Below are 16,416 nucleotides of genomic sequence, written 5' to 3'. Positions count from 1 at the left end.
ATTAACCATTAAATAAAATCCAAGACTTAGAGATAGGGAATCGAACCCACTAAACCAACAATACATCTTAGCTTTGCGGGGCTAGCCTATAACCGCCTAACATTCTTTACTGTAAATTTGTCATATTAACCATTAAATAAAATCCAAGACTTAGAGATAGGGAATCGAACCCACTAAACCAACAATACATCTTAGCATTGCGGGTCTAGCCTATAAACGCTCGGCTACCGTGGCGCCTTTTTTTATTGTTCATTAACACTTTGACTAACACACAACACAACAAACCATGTAACCCATCCCTCACTTACGTAAGCTAGTGTTGTGCGAGACGGCAACGTAGTTGAATTCAAAACTGATTAATCTACCCGCTGCTGTAAATATATATATATATATATATTCAAAACCAGTCAGAAATACGTGCTAAGCCGGATTAAATCCAGAGATAACATCTAGCGGATAACAGAACTGAGGATATAACCACATTTTTTTATAACCTTTTAGCTACCTGTGAGGTGTTTTTTTTTTTAAATTCTGTTTTTAAGATATTTTGTTCTATTTAATAGTACTTTTATTGAAATCCACTATTTCCGGAAAACAATCGATACTGAAGACTTGTTCGAGAAATTACAAAATTTACAAAATAACAAAAAAATAGTAAAGAATAATAATTAATAGTAATTTACAGAATTACAAAATAACCGAATTCAATTTTGGAATTCGAATAATATTGAAGTATAATTTTTTTTTATTATTTAAGGCGCGTCTACATCTAAGGTTATTGGCGCCCGGAGCTTTTTATCAGTGTACTGCCGGACTTCGGACAGTGTTCTCTCGTTACAGACAACACTGTCTATCACCGGACAATGAGCTGTAAGAAGCTCCTAGGAAGAGAGAAATCTAAGGGTCAGCAGCTGGATTCAAACCCTGGAGCTCCGCGTGGGAATCCAATACGCTAACCTCATAGTTAATCCCTTTTCCTTGAAGCATAAGTAACCATGATAACAATAGAGTAACAAATGATAAGGTTACTCGTGGAGAAGTTACCGCAGTGGTAACACTCCAAAAACATTAGACTGGTAATACCACTCTCTTCACTTGAGAGGAGATCACGAGGCTCCACTGTCTCTTAAGACGTCTTGTCCAGGTTATCAGGAAAAGGTCTTGAAGAAAGATTTTGAGCTAGACAGGATTTGCGTCTGATTGCAGGTTGAAATGAAATTTTTCTGTATCGTGTTTTCAGCGACTTGGGGTGTCAAAAGGTTAAGGTCAGTGTGTATAGTCCAGGTTGGGAGACATAAAATGGAGCGTTTAAAGCAGTTTGAAGTATTTCAAGATTGAAGGGACTGAATCCTGAGGGTCCGAAATGGTCCTTGTGTTATGTTTTAGTGAATAGTCACCAAAAACATTCTGAATCCCCCAAAAAAATTTGTCAATGAGATTTAAAATAATAATAAAGATAATAATATTATCTTTCTTTAAAAAAAAATCATTAATGCAATCACTATAAATCACAAAATGTTTGAAAACCTACACAAATGCATAAGAAAAATTAAAAAATAAGTAGGCCAGAGTGAAGAGTGTTTCGAAAGTTTGAACAAACAGACGGACGGACGGACGGGACATATTAACTTTTAAATGACTAGATAGTGCACATCTGGCGTGCTCTTTGAACTGTTCTAGAATAACAGTGGAATTGGGAAGGGGAGCGAACAGCCCCAAGCATCAATGATTTGTATTGGAGGGGTGGCCCTTTATATATATATGTACGAGTTTAGCACAATAGAAATATCAAACTAAACCCTATCTCTGGGACACAATATTAAAAAAACATTCGACACAAAAATCTGTGGGGTGGGGCGCACCCACACAATATCTCAATAAGCCTTTAATCATAAACCGAGCAATCGAATATACTGTGTGGCCACCAATAAACCCGCAATTAGGCGTTATCACTTAATTTTATCTACTGTAACAGCTGGAGGACCAACGTTTGGGCACTTCCTTTTTGTCCCGTTGCTCCAAAAAAAAAGACTTCTTTTTCTTGGCGTTTATTTTGTGCTCCAATCAGCGCGTTAGCGCTATAAGTAACAGTGATAACAACAGAGTAACAAATGATAAGGTAACGAGTGGAGAAGTTACTCCAGTCCGTAATACCCAAAACATTAGACTGTTTGTACCATTCTCTTCTCTTGAGTGGAGATCACGAGGCTCCACTGTCTTTTAAGACGTCTTGTCCAGGTTATCAGGAAAAGTTCTTGAAGAAAGATTTTGAGCTATAAGATTTATATGAGATTGCAGGTTGAAGTGGAGTTTTCTGTATTCTTGTTTTCAGCAACTTGGGGGACAAAAAGGAATGTTAAGGTCACAGGTTGTATAGTCTCCAGGTTGGGAGACATAAAATGGAGCGTTTACAGCAGTTCGAAGTATTTTAAGATTGAAGGGACTGAATCCTTTGGAGATTGGAGCGTTTGGTTTGAACCCCACTCCTCTATTCCATAAGCCTAGATAGGTTTTCAAAATAGAAGTATAAATCAGTCTTTTTGTTGTCCAGAGAGAGTTTTGATCTATCGTCTAAGAGTCTTTTAAGTAGTAGACAGCGTCTGTTTAGTTCTGTTCTTTTAAGTCTAGTGGGGGGGGGGGGGGGGGGTAAAAAAATGACTTATCAAGAAAATGTAATGAAACCAATTTTACACAGTAAGAGTACATATAGTTTAAAGACGTTCGTTGCAGCCGTTTTCGGCTGAAAAATCTGTGGGAACTAAAAATTCGATTCCCCAAAATGGTACCCTCGGGTGGAAGGCCAATTTTGGAACAAAAACCTAATTGTGGCTTCCGGCGCGTAAGAGAAATAATGATGTAATAAATTTAGGGTTCGTTCAATCAACTGTTTTAGCCCTTTATTCAGGGTGTACTCGGAGAAGAGAGGTCGAAACTTTGGGAGGTGATTCAGCAGCGCAAATGCAACAAAAAATATTCTGTTCACTTTGGCCCGATTCTCAATAGTGTCCAAGATATTTGCATTTTTAACTTTTCCGTCGATATTCGCGTTTTTCTCCATAAAAACGGGCCGTAACTTTTCTATCCTTTATCCTACAACAAATCTGCTCATTCCAAACGAAAGAGCATTAAATTTCCTATAAATTTGCTCAATACAGAGCATGCACCCTGCATAGGGAAGTTGTAAGTAATCCTTTTGTAATATTTAGATACCCAAATTCACCCTTTACTTTAAGTTTGGCATTTACTACAATACATACATACATGGTGGACAGATTGCGGTTATATCATGGAACTAACCAAAATTAATATTTATTGACTTAGCAGTGTAAATGGCTAACAGATGTTGTTAACTCGCGTTACTGCGGTAACTCAGTTACACAATTTGATTTTGTTTTTTCCAAATCATTTCACTTGGATAACTCTTACTGTAGCAATTCAGATAACTTCATTAAAACTAGCCTAACCACATGTTGATCTTCAACATGGCAGCTTACTGAGACTCTGGGGGACGAAAAATATCGTTAGTCTAGTATTCTAGCTATGCTTGAAAATGCAATAACTCGATTTTACCTGCTAATTTGTGAAAAGGCATTTTCCATTTCCCATCAGGTGTTTTCTTTAAAGGCGTACTTCCCGTTTCCTGTTTAAATTTGGAAATTTAGTCGTAAAAATTCTTTTTATTAACATTATACAAGTAGTATGACAATAAAATTATTAATAATGACACTTTAGAGAGATTCTAACCACTCTCCTCTCTCATAAAACGGCTCTTAATCGAGTTTTCTTGGGAAACATTTTAAAGGAAAATTGTAGGAGCGATTTTTGAGAAAACTCTAAAACAATAAAATAAAAACAGTAAAGGGGTACTTCCGATATACCTATTTCGACTTTATCGTGTCTTCCTCTGTTGGCAGAAGTCTAGCCGTAATATCAAATTTGAATTTACCGCGATTTTTTATTGTTGTATTTTGCTGGATACTAACACTCACACATATACAGGGTGACCATGGTTACAGACTCCACCCACTTTTTTTTAAACGGCGGGAAATTTCGAAAAAATAAAAAACACGTATTAAATCATTTTTAGTCTAGTTTATTTTCAGTGATTGACCCATTTTTTTAAACCCCTGTATCTCGAGATACAGCATCCAACTTTTGTTTTTCAAATGGAACGTTATATTTTTTGTTGCATATTTTTGTAGTATTTGAGCTCCTAAAAACAACAAAAAAAAAATTTATGAAATCGGTTAGGTTTTTCAAAAGTTATGGTAATTTAAAATATGAAAAACAAATTTCAGTTTACTGTCAAAATTACGTTATTTTTTTTAAAGAATCTATTCAAACTGGGCACAATCAACGGATAGGCAAGCCAAAACTCTGGACTCCCACGCTTTGCTTGTAGCAGCACTTATGGTGGCGAAGTCAAGATCTAGGCAGGCTAGAGTTATTCGACGTTCAGGTTGCTTTTTCTACAAACGTTTAGGTGGAGTTATAGGAAATCAACTAATCGGCCCATACTTCTACAGAGAGAATTTAACTGGTGAAAGGTATCCAACTTTTTTTTTCAGAGACATTTTGCCAGTTCCGCTTGAAGATGTTCATCTACAACGTCGGCTAGATATGTATTTTCAACAAGATGGTGTCCCGGCGAGAGTGGTTCGAGGTTAGCTGGGCCGAAATTTCCATTAAAAGTGCATAAAGGACTCATTGTCCCATCCAATGGCCACCTCGATCTCCGGACTTGACCCGAATGGACTATATTTTGTGGGGATACCTAAAAAAAATAAAGTGTAAAGTATCCTTAATCCCGTGGCTTCAGTCGATGATCTGAAACGTCGAATTACTCTAGCCTGCCTAGATCTTGACTTCGCTACCATAAGTGCTGCTACAAGCAAAGCGTGGGAGTCCAGATTTTGGCTTGCCTATCCTTTGGTTGTGCCCAGTTTGAACAGATTCTTTAAAAAAAAATAACGTAATTTTGACAGTAAACTGAAATTTGTTTTTCATATTTTAAATTACCATAACTTTTGAAAAATCTAACCGATTTCAAAAAATTTTTTTTTGTTGTTTTTAGGAGCTCAAATACTACAAAAATATGCAACAAAAAATATAACGTTCCATTTGGAAAACAAAAGTTGGATGCTGTATCTCGAGATACAGGGGTTTAAAAAAATGGGTCAATCACTGAAAATAAACTAGACTAAAAATGATTAAATACGTGTTTTTTATTTTTTCGAAATTTCCCGCCGTTAAAAAAAAAAGTGGGTGGAGCATATAACTCTGGTCACCCTGTATATAACCATTAAATAAAATCCAAGACTTAGAGATAGGGAATCGAACCCACTAAACCAACAATACATCTTAGCATTCCGGGTCTAACCTACAACCGCCTAACATACTTTACTATAAATTTCTCATATTAACCATTAAATAGCCTAGACTAGTACCGCAATACATCTTAGCTTTGCTGGTCTCACCTCTAACCGCTCGGCTACCGTGGCGCCCCTTAAAATGAATCCTTCCGGTGAATACAGGAAATTGAAAATCTATGCCAATATCTTCCGCTTACCCTAGGACTGAACCGAACTAGTCTGATCTTCTTAAATATGATTCTGTGATGATTGGGTTTAAGGGAGGGATTATAAACTTTATTTTGGGGGCTTTGTTAAGCCGTAAAGTACCTTAAAAAATATTTTCAATACTTGTCAAAACTGTCTAGACTTAATTTTACAAGCAAGTAGTTTCTATAAAGGTTTTTTTTGGGGGGAAAAATAGGATTTCCTTTACATTTCCACTCTCTGCTTTCTATTGAATTGACTGGAAATGTTGTGTCTACTTTAGGTACCTAAACAGGCCGTCTGCAGAGTGTAAATATTGGTATATTGTTTTTTTCCACGCAAATGATTCGCTTGACTGGTTTAGGTTTGTATCCTTTCTAGGAGTTACAAGGGCAACTAGTCCGCCAAGGGCTGTTTCTATTCTCCTTGCCTTCACTACTATAAAGTATTCATTGTCTAGTTCTACTTTACTTTCTCCAGTAGTTAGCCTCTATTCTTTGAGAAATAATGAACCTTTGAACAACCTAGCTGAGTGTACACGGGTGGTCTTACAAGTCACTTAACGCTTCGATTATTGGCCCTAAATTATATACTTTATTACATTGATTTAGGTGGAGCCATACTTTTACCTTCAAGTGAAAGGGTTTTGAATTTTACTTGGGTTTGAATGTTTAACTTGAATTGTTATAAGGGTTTTCTTTTACTTTCAGAAGCTTTATACTTCTTATTTAGTGAGCTGTGCTAAATTGGAAGTTATTTATTTCTATTGATCTTAAAACGTTGCATTCATCACAGAGTGCCTGTCTGCAATCCAATGTCTGCTTAATATTGATTGCAAAAAAAAAATCAGTCCAATTAATTGGCACTTCCGGTTTGCTGACTATCATTAAATTGGCACTTCCGGTATGCTGACGTTCATTAAATTGGCACTTTCGGTTTGCTGACGTTCATTAAATTGACTCTTCAAGTCTGCTGACGTTCATTAAATTGGCACTTCAGGTCTGCTGACTTTCATTAAATTGGCACTTCTGATATGCTGACTTTCAATTAATTGCCACTTCTGGTATGCTGACTTTCATTAAATTGCCACTTGCGGTATGCTGACTTTCATTAATGTGGCACTTCCGGCATACTGACTTTCATTAAATTGAAACTTCCGGTCTGCTGACTTTCATTAAATTTAAAATTTTGATGACATATTAATCCTTAGTAGAGATAATCCTTTCTTTAAAAAAAAAAATAAAATCCTATTTAATGAAGTCGTTTTTTCAAAATAACTAGCACGCTTTCGAAACCCTTGTTTTTGATGAAACACTACTATGGGGTGCTTTAAAGTCCTCTAAGTACATCAGGAAATTCTACGTATAAAAATTGGGGAAACAGTGTTACAGTGAAAATTAAAGAAAATTGATAGACTTGATAATAGTTATTTATTTAACAAGTGTGGAAAGTAGTACTTTTCCTCACACCAGGCAGGGTTTGCATGCACGAGCGAGCGAAGCGAGGAAAATACTTTACACTCGAGTTAAATATTATATTTTTTCTGCAACCATTAGGGATATTAACTAAAAAAAAAAACTAAACAGGAATCACTAGAATCCATTTTACACTTCTATAAGGTAACACTATAACCTTTTTAACTGTTATAATCAAAAATATCTAATTATTTATTAAAATATTATTTTTATTTCTATATTCCTTTCAATTTTTATTCTATTTTTTAATATTCGTTTTTTAATTATTTAGTTACGTTAAATAAGCTTATTAAAGTTTTACAGAAAATATTTATGTTAATAACAAAACTTCTTATATCAAGGAAGCACAATAAAGTTTTTCCACTCACTTGTGAGGTAAAGTTGGGCATTACACAGCTGATTTTAATTGAGTAATGAGAACATTCTTACATGGTTGCAGAAAAAAATACCTTTTTCCATCACTCTGAATTGAAAATTCGTATTAATAAATCCATAAAATTTGGATTAACTTCTCTTTAAGCCCCCAAAGAACATAGGTATTTCCGGTGGAAATTGAATTTTTAAAAATTATGACAGGATTCATTTACGAACTCTTGTAGGGTATTAAAAAAAATGAAGAGGTTATTACATCACTATTTTATAAAGTACGTGACAGACGCCATCTTGGGTGTTTATAACCCGAAGAATGAGTCACTTAGTGAATGATAACAGAACTTCTATTTAATTACAACAGAGTGTGTAACTGGTCAGAGGGAATTGTTAGTCACTGTCTCTCTCTATCTGTATATAAAGTTAAAACGTTAATAAATTGATGTCATGAGTTGGCTAGGTAGGATGTGTTTATGTCATTAAGAGGCTTGTCCTCTACTTAACGTTATTAACTCTTGGGCAACTGTTGGGCCGCAGATAGAGAACGAAAAAATAAAATAAAACTCTTCAATGCGCATGCTAAGTGCAGAAGAACAAGGTGGGGGAAACGATTGCATGACAATAACCTAGTGCTCACCATGCTGTAATGGGTACTATGCTGATCTCTGGGTCTGACAGTATTATGGTGTACCCATCTCCTTAGTACCTAACCTCACCAATATGACCCAACACTAACTACAAAAAAAAAAATCATAACCAAGAGAGTTTCCCACGTCATGTCATGATCAGACCATCCTAGGGTTTTCTCCAATTAAATTGCATTCCCAACAGGGAAACCATGTCGATTATATTAGCACCGTTAATTCAATGGAATTGTTTACTCTGTACTAGGGGTAGTAGAAAAAAATTTCTATTTTTTCAGGCCGACTTTATGTCCAACTATCAAATTAAGTGTCGTGGACGGAGGCGACTAACAAACATACTTTACTATAAAGTTCTCATATTAACCATTAAATAAAATCCAAGACTTAGAGATAGGGAATCGAACCCACCAAACCAACAATACATCTTAGCATTGCGGGTCTAGCCTGTCACCGCCAGATATACTTTACTATAAATTTCTCATATTAACCATTAAATAAAATCCAAGACTTAGAGATAGGGAATCGAACCCACCAAATCAACAATACATCTTAGCATTGCGGGTCTAGCCTATAACCGCCTGATATACTTTACTATAAATTACTCATATTAACCATTAAATAAAATCCAAGACTTAGAGATAGGGAATCGAACCCACTAAACCAACAATACATCTTAGCATTGCGGGTCTAGCCTATCACCGCCTGATATACTTTACTATAAATTTCTCATATTAACCATTAAATAAAATCCAAGACTTAGAGATAGGGAATCGAACCCACTAAACCAACATTGCGGGTCTAGCCTATAACCGCTCGGCTACCGTGGACCTTAGTCTGTATTAATAATTCTACTGAAAATCTACTATTTGTATTACAGTTTGAATTATACTATTTTATTGTTACTCTGGAAGGCTTAAACTGTTTTTTTTTTTTTTAATTACAGCAAGTCTTGTGAGTGTTCATGCCAGATTCTTTTATGATAGGTTTTTTTTATTGTTATTTAATTATGTTATAATATTAATAAAATATAACCCGTTCTGGCATTACGTGATTATAGTCATATCTACTTAGCCTTCCATTATATAGTTTTACTTGGCACGCATTACTTACATGACATGCGGGTTTTTTTATTATTAAATGTGTAAATTGTGCTTCTATGTTACACCTTTTGTACGTACGTATATCTGTCGCCAAATTTTTTCTCGGGCCCATGAGAGGGAATTGCACCCCTTGCCCTGCCAAAGACAGGTTACGTATTTTCTCCTAAGTCCAGGATATCTTGGCGCCCCAAAAGATTTGCCCTGTTTCTACCCAAAAGTGTTTTTAAGCTGGATCAAAAACAAAAACTTAAAAATTATAATAAAAATGCCTTTAATTTGAGAAAATTTCTTTTCTACTTTAGAATTTAGAACAAAAACTTTAATTCTTTTTTAATGGCTGGGAGCCCCCCCCCCCAGTAGTTTTTTGGCCCCCGGCCACCAATAAGTTAACACCATTCATTAAATCTTGTTACAAAGTTTCATTCACAAAGTACACCTGCCCCATATTAAAACATAACCTTTTATAAAATAATCGGTTACAAAAAAATAAAATAAATAAATGAACCAGTAAGAGGAAATAAAATAAAATTTCCGTAACCGGAAGTCTGAATATAAAAGCGAATAACACCTTACTATACGTGTATCATCGTCTACTATTTATTAATCGTTAACCTAACCTATTTTTTTTTTATTATTAGCCAGGGTAAACATTTAGTAACCTTCCACCAACAGTTGATTTAGTTAGCCGTGTGTTTGTCTGTGTAGAGGTTAGGATAATTTAATGGCGGGTTATTAACGATATAACAAGTTATTGAATTATAGAGCAATTAATTTGACTTTTTTTAACTTTTTTATTTTTTGTTACTAATTTATATTAGAAACAGCTTCCTTCCGGTTTGTAAAAAAAGGAGAATAAATTATAGCGTCATTCTTTCTTCAGTTAGTGTGTTATTTTCTTTCCTCCGGCCGAGAGCTATACAAATTTGTATTAAAATATTCTTAACGGATTTTTTATCTTATGATATACGAGATGTGGCTATTAAATAACGAGACTGATGCTGCTACAGAAGAACTTAAGCATGCGCAAAAATCCTAACGACCTAACAGATGTGCAGCGTAAAGCCTTCTCTTTGCAGATTGCAGCATCTCACGTGTTTGTAGAGAAATCTGCGTCTTACCGGAACCGTCCGTTTGTGTAAGAGGTGTTAGTTTTAGTTTTGCCGAAAACATCGATACTACACATGTAGTAGAGCAACGAATTGTCGTGAAATTTCACATCAAAACTTGGGTAAAACCGCTACTGAAACTTGATCTTTTATTAAAAGATTGATTTATGGCGATGAATGTTGTATCAACGTGCGTGAGTTTTTGAGAGGGTTCAAGCGTTTGCAAAGATGGCAGAGAAGACGTCGGAGATGATGACCGCCCGATGAAAAAAATCGATTATAATTAATCAACATTACTACCGCGTGAGGTGCTTGCTCAACTCTGGTGAAAGAGTAAGGAAAAAAAAATACCCGATTTGTGGAAGAACAAGTCAAGTGGGTTCTCCATCAAGACAACCAGCGCCGTTGGCTCACACTGCATTGTCTGTCGCAAGACGTTTCTAGCCAAGTACAACCAGTCCCAGTTTTAGGCCATCCGCCTTATTCGCCTGACCTGGCGGCCCCATGTGACTTTAGATCTGTTCCCCCAAAGTCAAATCTGCAATAAAAGGAGGAACACGATTTCAGTCCTCCATTGAAGTTGTGAAAGAAAAAGCGGCACGCATCGTGCAGGAGCTCACAGAAAAAGACTTCCAGCACGGTTTCTGAACAATGGTAAATTCGCATGGAGCGTTGTAGGGATAGGGGAGGGGTGTATATTGAAGGTGATAATAACTAAATATGTTTAATTTTTCTTTTTTGCGTTTACTTTGTGCTACAATCAGCGCGTTAACGCTACAAGTAACAGAGATAACAGTAGAGTAACAAATGATAAGTTACCCCAGTGGTAACACTCCAAAAACATTAGACAGTACTACTCTCTTCACTGGAGAGGAGATCATGAGGCCACACTGTCTCTTAAGGCGTCTTGTCCAGGTTATCAGGAAGAGTTTTAGAAGAAAGATTTTGAGCTAGAGGATTTATATGAGATTGCAGGCTGAAGTGGAGTTTTTGTATCGTGTTTTAGCGACTTGTATGATAAAAGGAATGGTTAAGGTCACAGGGTGTATAGTCCCTGGATGGAGGACATAAAATGGAGCGTTTACGATAATTCGAAGCATTTCAAGATTGAAAGAGATTGAATCCTTTGGAGATTGGAGCGTTTGGGTTGAACTCCACAGCTCTATTCCATACGCCCAGATGGGTTTCAAAATAGAAGTATAAATCAGTCTTTTGTTGTCCAGAAAGAGTTTTGATCTTTCGTTTTTAAGTAGTCGATAGCGTCTGTTCAGTTCTGTTCTTTTAAGTCTAGTATGGGGGTTCCAAGAAATATGTAAAAATTTAAAATAAAATGTTTTATAGCAATAGTCTCGTTATTTAATAGCCACACCTCGTATTTTTATAATTTGTTGCCATTTCCTTGGTGGCCAGGAAACTAGCTCATCAAGACGATACTTAGCTTTAACAGGAAACATTCTTGATCTTCTTGAAGGTGGCCCCGCTTCCTGCCAGTGGAAAAAGTAATTATGACAAGATTTTTAATGTAACTGTTTAAAAAATTAAGTTCAATGGAATCAGATTTAGACGGAAGTAACAGGTTAATTAAAAGTAAGTACAAAGTAAAGTAATCCGCCTATTTTTTTCAGGCGGGGCTTAACGTCCAACTACCAAATTAAGTGTCGTGGACGGAGGGGATTAGCAAACATACTTTACTGTAAATACTGGCTCGGAGCCCCTCACTGTTTAACTTGAGAACTTTTTTTTTGACATTGGCTTCCGCCAATGCCGTGACTCCGCAATTCAGTTCCTCATGTTGCGGTGACCCCGAACCAAAAAATAATTTAGTTATGGTTAGGAATGTAAATACCTGATATGCATTATGTATTCTCATTGCTACAAATCAAACATAACTTAAATATAGTTATTAATCACAAAAACAATATTTAATTATACATTCAGAAATATTTATTAGTAATAAATTATTACTAATTCCAATAAATAACATTTCCCCATGGCATAGCATGGGTTTAAATATAACAACATTAATATAACATTAAACAACAGTGCAATATTTTGCAACAGTATGCTACCAAATTCAGTGAGATGGTTGTGGTTGCTTCTTGCTTACCAATTCAAAAATTCTTGGGGCAGTCTTTGCAAGGGCACAGCGAAGATCAGTTTCCACATCAAGTCTACTTCGGTATTTAGACTTGATTACCAGCAAGCTAGAAAACCCTGTTTCGCAAAGATATGTTGTTGGAAAAGGAAGAAGAAGGCACAGCACAGTCTCAGACAGAATAGGATATAACTGTAAACACTTAATCCAGAATTTTGCCAGTGGCATCGTAGAGAAAACTGTTCTCGCTGCATCATTGTTAATTAGGTCAATGAACTCTTCTTGCGCTGACTCCGGAACAACTTCAACTTTCACTGTGAATGGACTTCTGGCAAGTGCAAATGGGATGTCAGTTAGATTAGGAAAGTATGAGGAAATTTCGTCTGCAAGCATGTGCAAATGTTCTTTCACAGAAGTTATCATCATAATTATTTTTTTGTCCGGCTCAATGTCATGTTCCTCCTCAAAGAAGGCAGATAATGTAGGAAACATGTAAATTTTATTTTTATCCAATTTATTTTTCCAAAGCTGAAGTTTCATTTGGAATGATCTAATTTTTTCTGACAAATCGAGGCACCGTTGCATTTGGTTCATTGCAGTGATAAATTTAAGTCATTCAAGATGACAAAGATGTCCATCAAGTAAGCTATTTTCTGCATCTCAGAAAGCAGCTCGCTAAAAAAAGTGATTCGAATTGCGAAATATGTATTTATCGATGGCTTTAGGAGACCCCCGCCGGGGTCGCGACCCACAGGTTGAGAACCGCTGGTCTAGGTGATTATCACTCACTCTCTATTCTTACTTATAAATACATTCGCTTCACACATTCATCCCTCTACTATATACAACTACATATTTACATACAAACTTACAACTAATGGACAGATCAGTACTCTATATTCCTGCCATCCTTATAGCTTAACCTAAATTAAAATCATGTAATCCTTCTCTAATCATTTTCTTCCATTCTTGTACTTGTAAGTTGAGAACTTGTAAGTGCTCAAAGTAAGATTTATCAGGTTTGTGCTTAAACTAAGATGCGGTTCAATGTAATTGTCTTTTCTGGCCAAAGAGACTAGAAAGCCCCCCCACCCATAATAGACACCGCTGCTTTATATATATAAGCTAGCTCTCTTTTAACATAGTCCTCTCGACATCCCTGTTCTTTTCATCTCTTTTTTAGAATATAGTGAGAGAGTGTGGTGCTAGAGTTATCTCACACCATGGGAGAAACAGCTAGTCTGCTTTGAGGATTCTCAGGCTACAGGAACTTCTGGATCCTCATTGCTGGGCGTAACCAGAGAACAGGAAAGAGAGAGCGGGGAGTTTCCACTTCTCATCATTCCGCTTCGTATCCGTTTCATAACTTTCCGCTTCTAGAATACATTTTCGTCCTACTTCTCTCTCTTTGTAGGTTTATATAAAAGTCATTCTACAACACACCCTGGCTAGGTGTGCGCGTGCGTGTGTTAAAAAGTGGAGAAAAAAAATTAGAAATGGTTTGTGCGGGGGGGTGGCTGCTTGTAAACCGGAAGCTGGATAATATCTAGGACCAGGATACAGGCTCTCAAGAATCGCGCTTTAGGTCTGTTGATTAATTTTTTTTTATCCTCCACAAGCACCCTTAGTAATCAAGTCCACCTCTCCTGGCCCAGATTGGGTTTTAGGTGGTTTTTGTGGGAGTGGGTGAAAGCGGTAAAACCCAGAAGTTAGTCGGCGGCGGGGAGAAAGGGAAGGACCACCATCCTTGGAAAAAGACGCCACTCTTCTCTCCTGGTGACTGTAATCAGCTGGAGATTCCAGGGACTTTGCAGTCCCTCAAACCATCATTCCAACACTTCCCTTTTTTTTAAACCAATCCTCTTTTTACTCTTCCTTCCCCGGCTCCCTGCACCAAATCCTCCCTAGACTTTAAAAAAAAAAAAAATCTCTTCATGCAGATTACCCACCTTTGTGAAGAACTCTCTTTTTTTTTACTGCCATTTTTTTTTACCTCCTAAACGGCAGCCATTTTGTGTTTTGATCTTCTCTGCTTTATAACTCCCCCCTCTCCCTCCTCATAGATAGCAGGACAGAGAGAGAAAGACAAGGTTAATCAGAAATCTAGTTGGAATATAGATGGACGTGTTCATTCCAATTTCACTTTCCCCTTTACCACTATTGGGATCCCCCCAAAGTATTCTCAGATTAAAGGAAGCAATCCCTAAAATGACAAAGGAGACCTCGATTACTCCCTAAATTGATCTGTCAATTGTTGTTTTAGATATTTATTGTTTTCTCCCCACCTCTCACTTTAGAAATATTGATGAAAAATAAGTTTTTTATTCTTTACTTCCTGTTACTCTACTTAGTGAAAGTGTTGGAGGCGCCACGGTAGCCGAGCGGTTAAGGGGCGAGACCTGCAAAGCTAAGATGTATTGCGGTGCTAGGCTATATTCCCTGGTCTATACCTTTAATGGTTAATATGAGAAATTTACAGTAAAGTATGTTAGGCGGTTATAGGCTAGACCCGCAAAGCTAAGATGTATTGTTGGTTTAGTGGGTTCGATTCCCCCTGGTCTAGGTCTTGTATTTCATTTAATGGTTAATACGAGAAATTTACAGTAAAGTATGTTAGAAGGTTATAGGCTAGACCCGCAAAGCTTAGATGTATTGTTGGTTTAGTGGGTTCGATTCCCCCGGTCTCTAGGTTTTGGATTTTATTTAATGGTTAATATGAGAAATTTATAGTAAAGTATGTTAGACGGTTATAGGATAGACCCGCAAACCTAAGATGTATTGTTGGTTTAGTGGGTTCGATTCCCTATCGCTAAGTCTTGGATTTTATTTAATGGTTAATATGAGAAATTTACAGTAAAGTATGTTAGACGGTTATAGGCTAGACCCGCAAAGCTAAGATGTATTGTTGGTTTAGTGGGTTCGATTCCCTATCTCTAAGTCTTGGATTTTATTTAATGGTTAATACGAGAAATTTACAGTAAAGTATGTTTGCTAATCCCCTCCGTCCACGACACTTAATTTGTTAGTTGGACGTAAAGCCCGCCTGAAAAAGTAGGCAATTACTTTCCTTTACTTACTTTTAATTAACCTGTTACTTCCGTCTAAACCTGATTCTATTGAACTTAATTTTTAAACAGTTACATTAAAAATCTTGTCATAATTATTTTTTCTGATAAATGGGGTTCCCAAAGCTGATATTTGGGTATCTGCTCGATTACAGTAATCTCTCTTACTGGTACAGTAAGAGGAAATAACCGAGTTTAATAATTTGAATGAGAACTACAATAAATACTCTAAATCTTGGTTGTATATATAGTTGAATAAAGTTGAAGTACTAGCAAATACTAAACAGTGATCCCCAGAAGCTGTAGACACTACCTAGCGGAAGGCCTTCCAGGAGTTGCTAGAAAAACGGGTAAAGGAAACTATTACACGAACCACGGAGTTCTTCTAACTTTCATGAAAAATTTATGACGTAGACTTGGTGAAAACGACTAAAAAAAGGGGGGGAGTCGATGGAGTTTTTGTGGGGGGGGAGGAAACTATAAACGTCACTGCTGGGTTATATACTGAGGGTTAGCAGCCAATCGGGCTCGCGCTAGTAGGAGCGCTCTTGTGGCCTATTGGCTGGAGAGATTGGAAGAGAGGAGAAGATGACTTTTGGGAGATGAGAAAGGCAGATCTCTTTAAAGAACACCCTTAAAGGTTTGTACCCTGGTTCAGTCTCTCTGTCTGTGTGCAGCGGGGGAGGTGATAACAGTTCCGGAAGCTCTCCTTCACTAGCTCAAGTCGATCCATTCTCCAACACACTACAAAACAAACAGACATCCTGGCAACTATTCTTATTTTCCTTTATCTCGGGAGGATATTTTGCCGCTTTTACGATCCACCATACTTGATGACATACTTCTTTTTCTTTTTTTTTGGATAGATCAATGCTGGAAAATGGGAAAATGTGAAACCAAAAAAAAAGAAAAAAGAAAGACCCAGGAGGAGCCCATTTTCACTGCAGGAAAATTAGTAATTCCCTCTTTAAATCCAGGTTATCACATATACACACCCAGTCTGC

The 16,416-nt window shown here is 36.7% G+C and overlaps 1 protein-coding gene across 1 annotated transcript; it reads right to left on the bottom strand.

Moving 5' to 3' along the window:
• Positions 1-12,326: 12,326 nt before the first annotated feature.
• LOC141446573 (zinc finger BED domain-containing protein 5-like) lies at positions 12,327-12,839 on the bottom strand. The gene has a single exon (XM_074113115.1). It carries the CDS (start codon positions 12,837-12,839, stop codon positions 12,327-12,329), a length of 513 nt encoding a protein of 170 aa, XP_073969216.1.
• Positions 12,840-16,416: the final 3,577 nt, after the last annotated feature.

Source organism: Rhodnius prolixus, unplaced genomic scaffold, assembly GCF_049639745.1.
Source record: "Rhodnius prolixus isolate KJV_2025 unplaced genomic scaffold, Rpr scaffold_7, whole genome shotgun sequence".
Classification (NCBI taxonomy): Eukaryota; Metazoa; Arthropoda; class Insecta; order Hemiptera; family Reduviidae; genus Rhodnius; species Rhodnius prolixus.
Note: the sequence above shows the minus strand (reverse complement) of the source record. Positions and strands in the feature narration are given on the sequence as shown.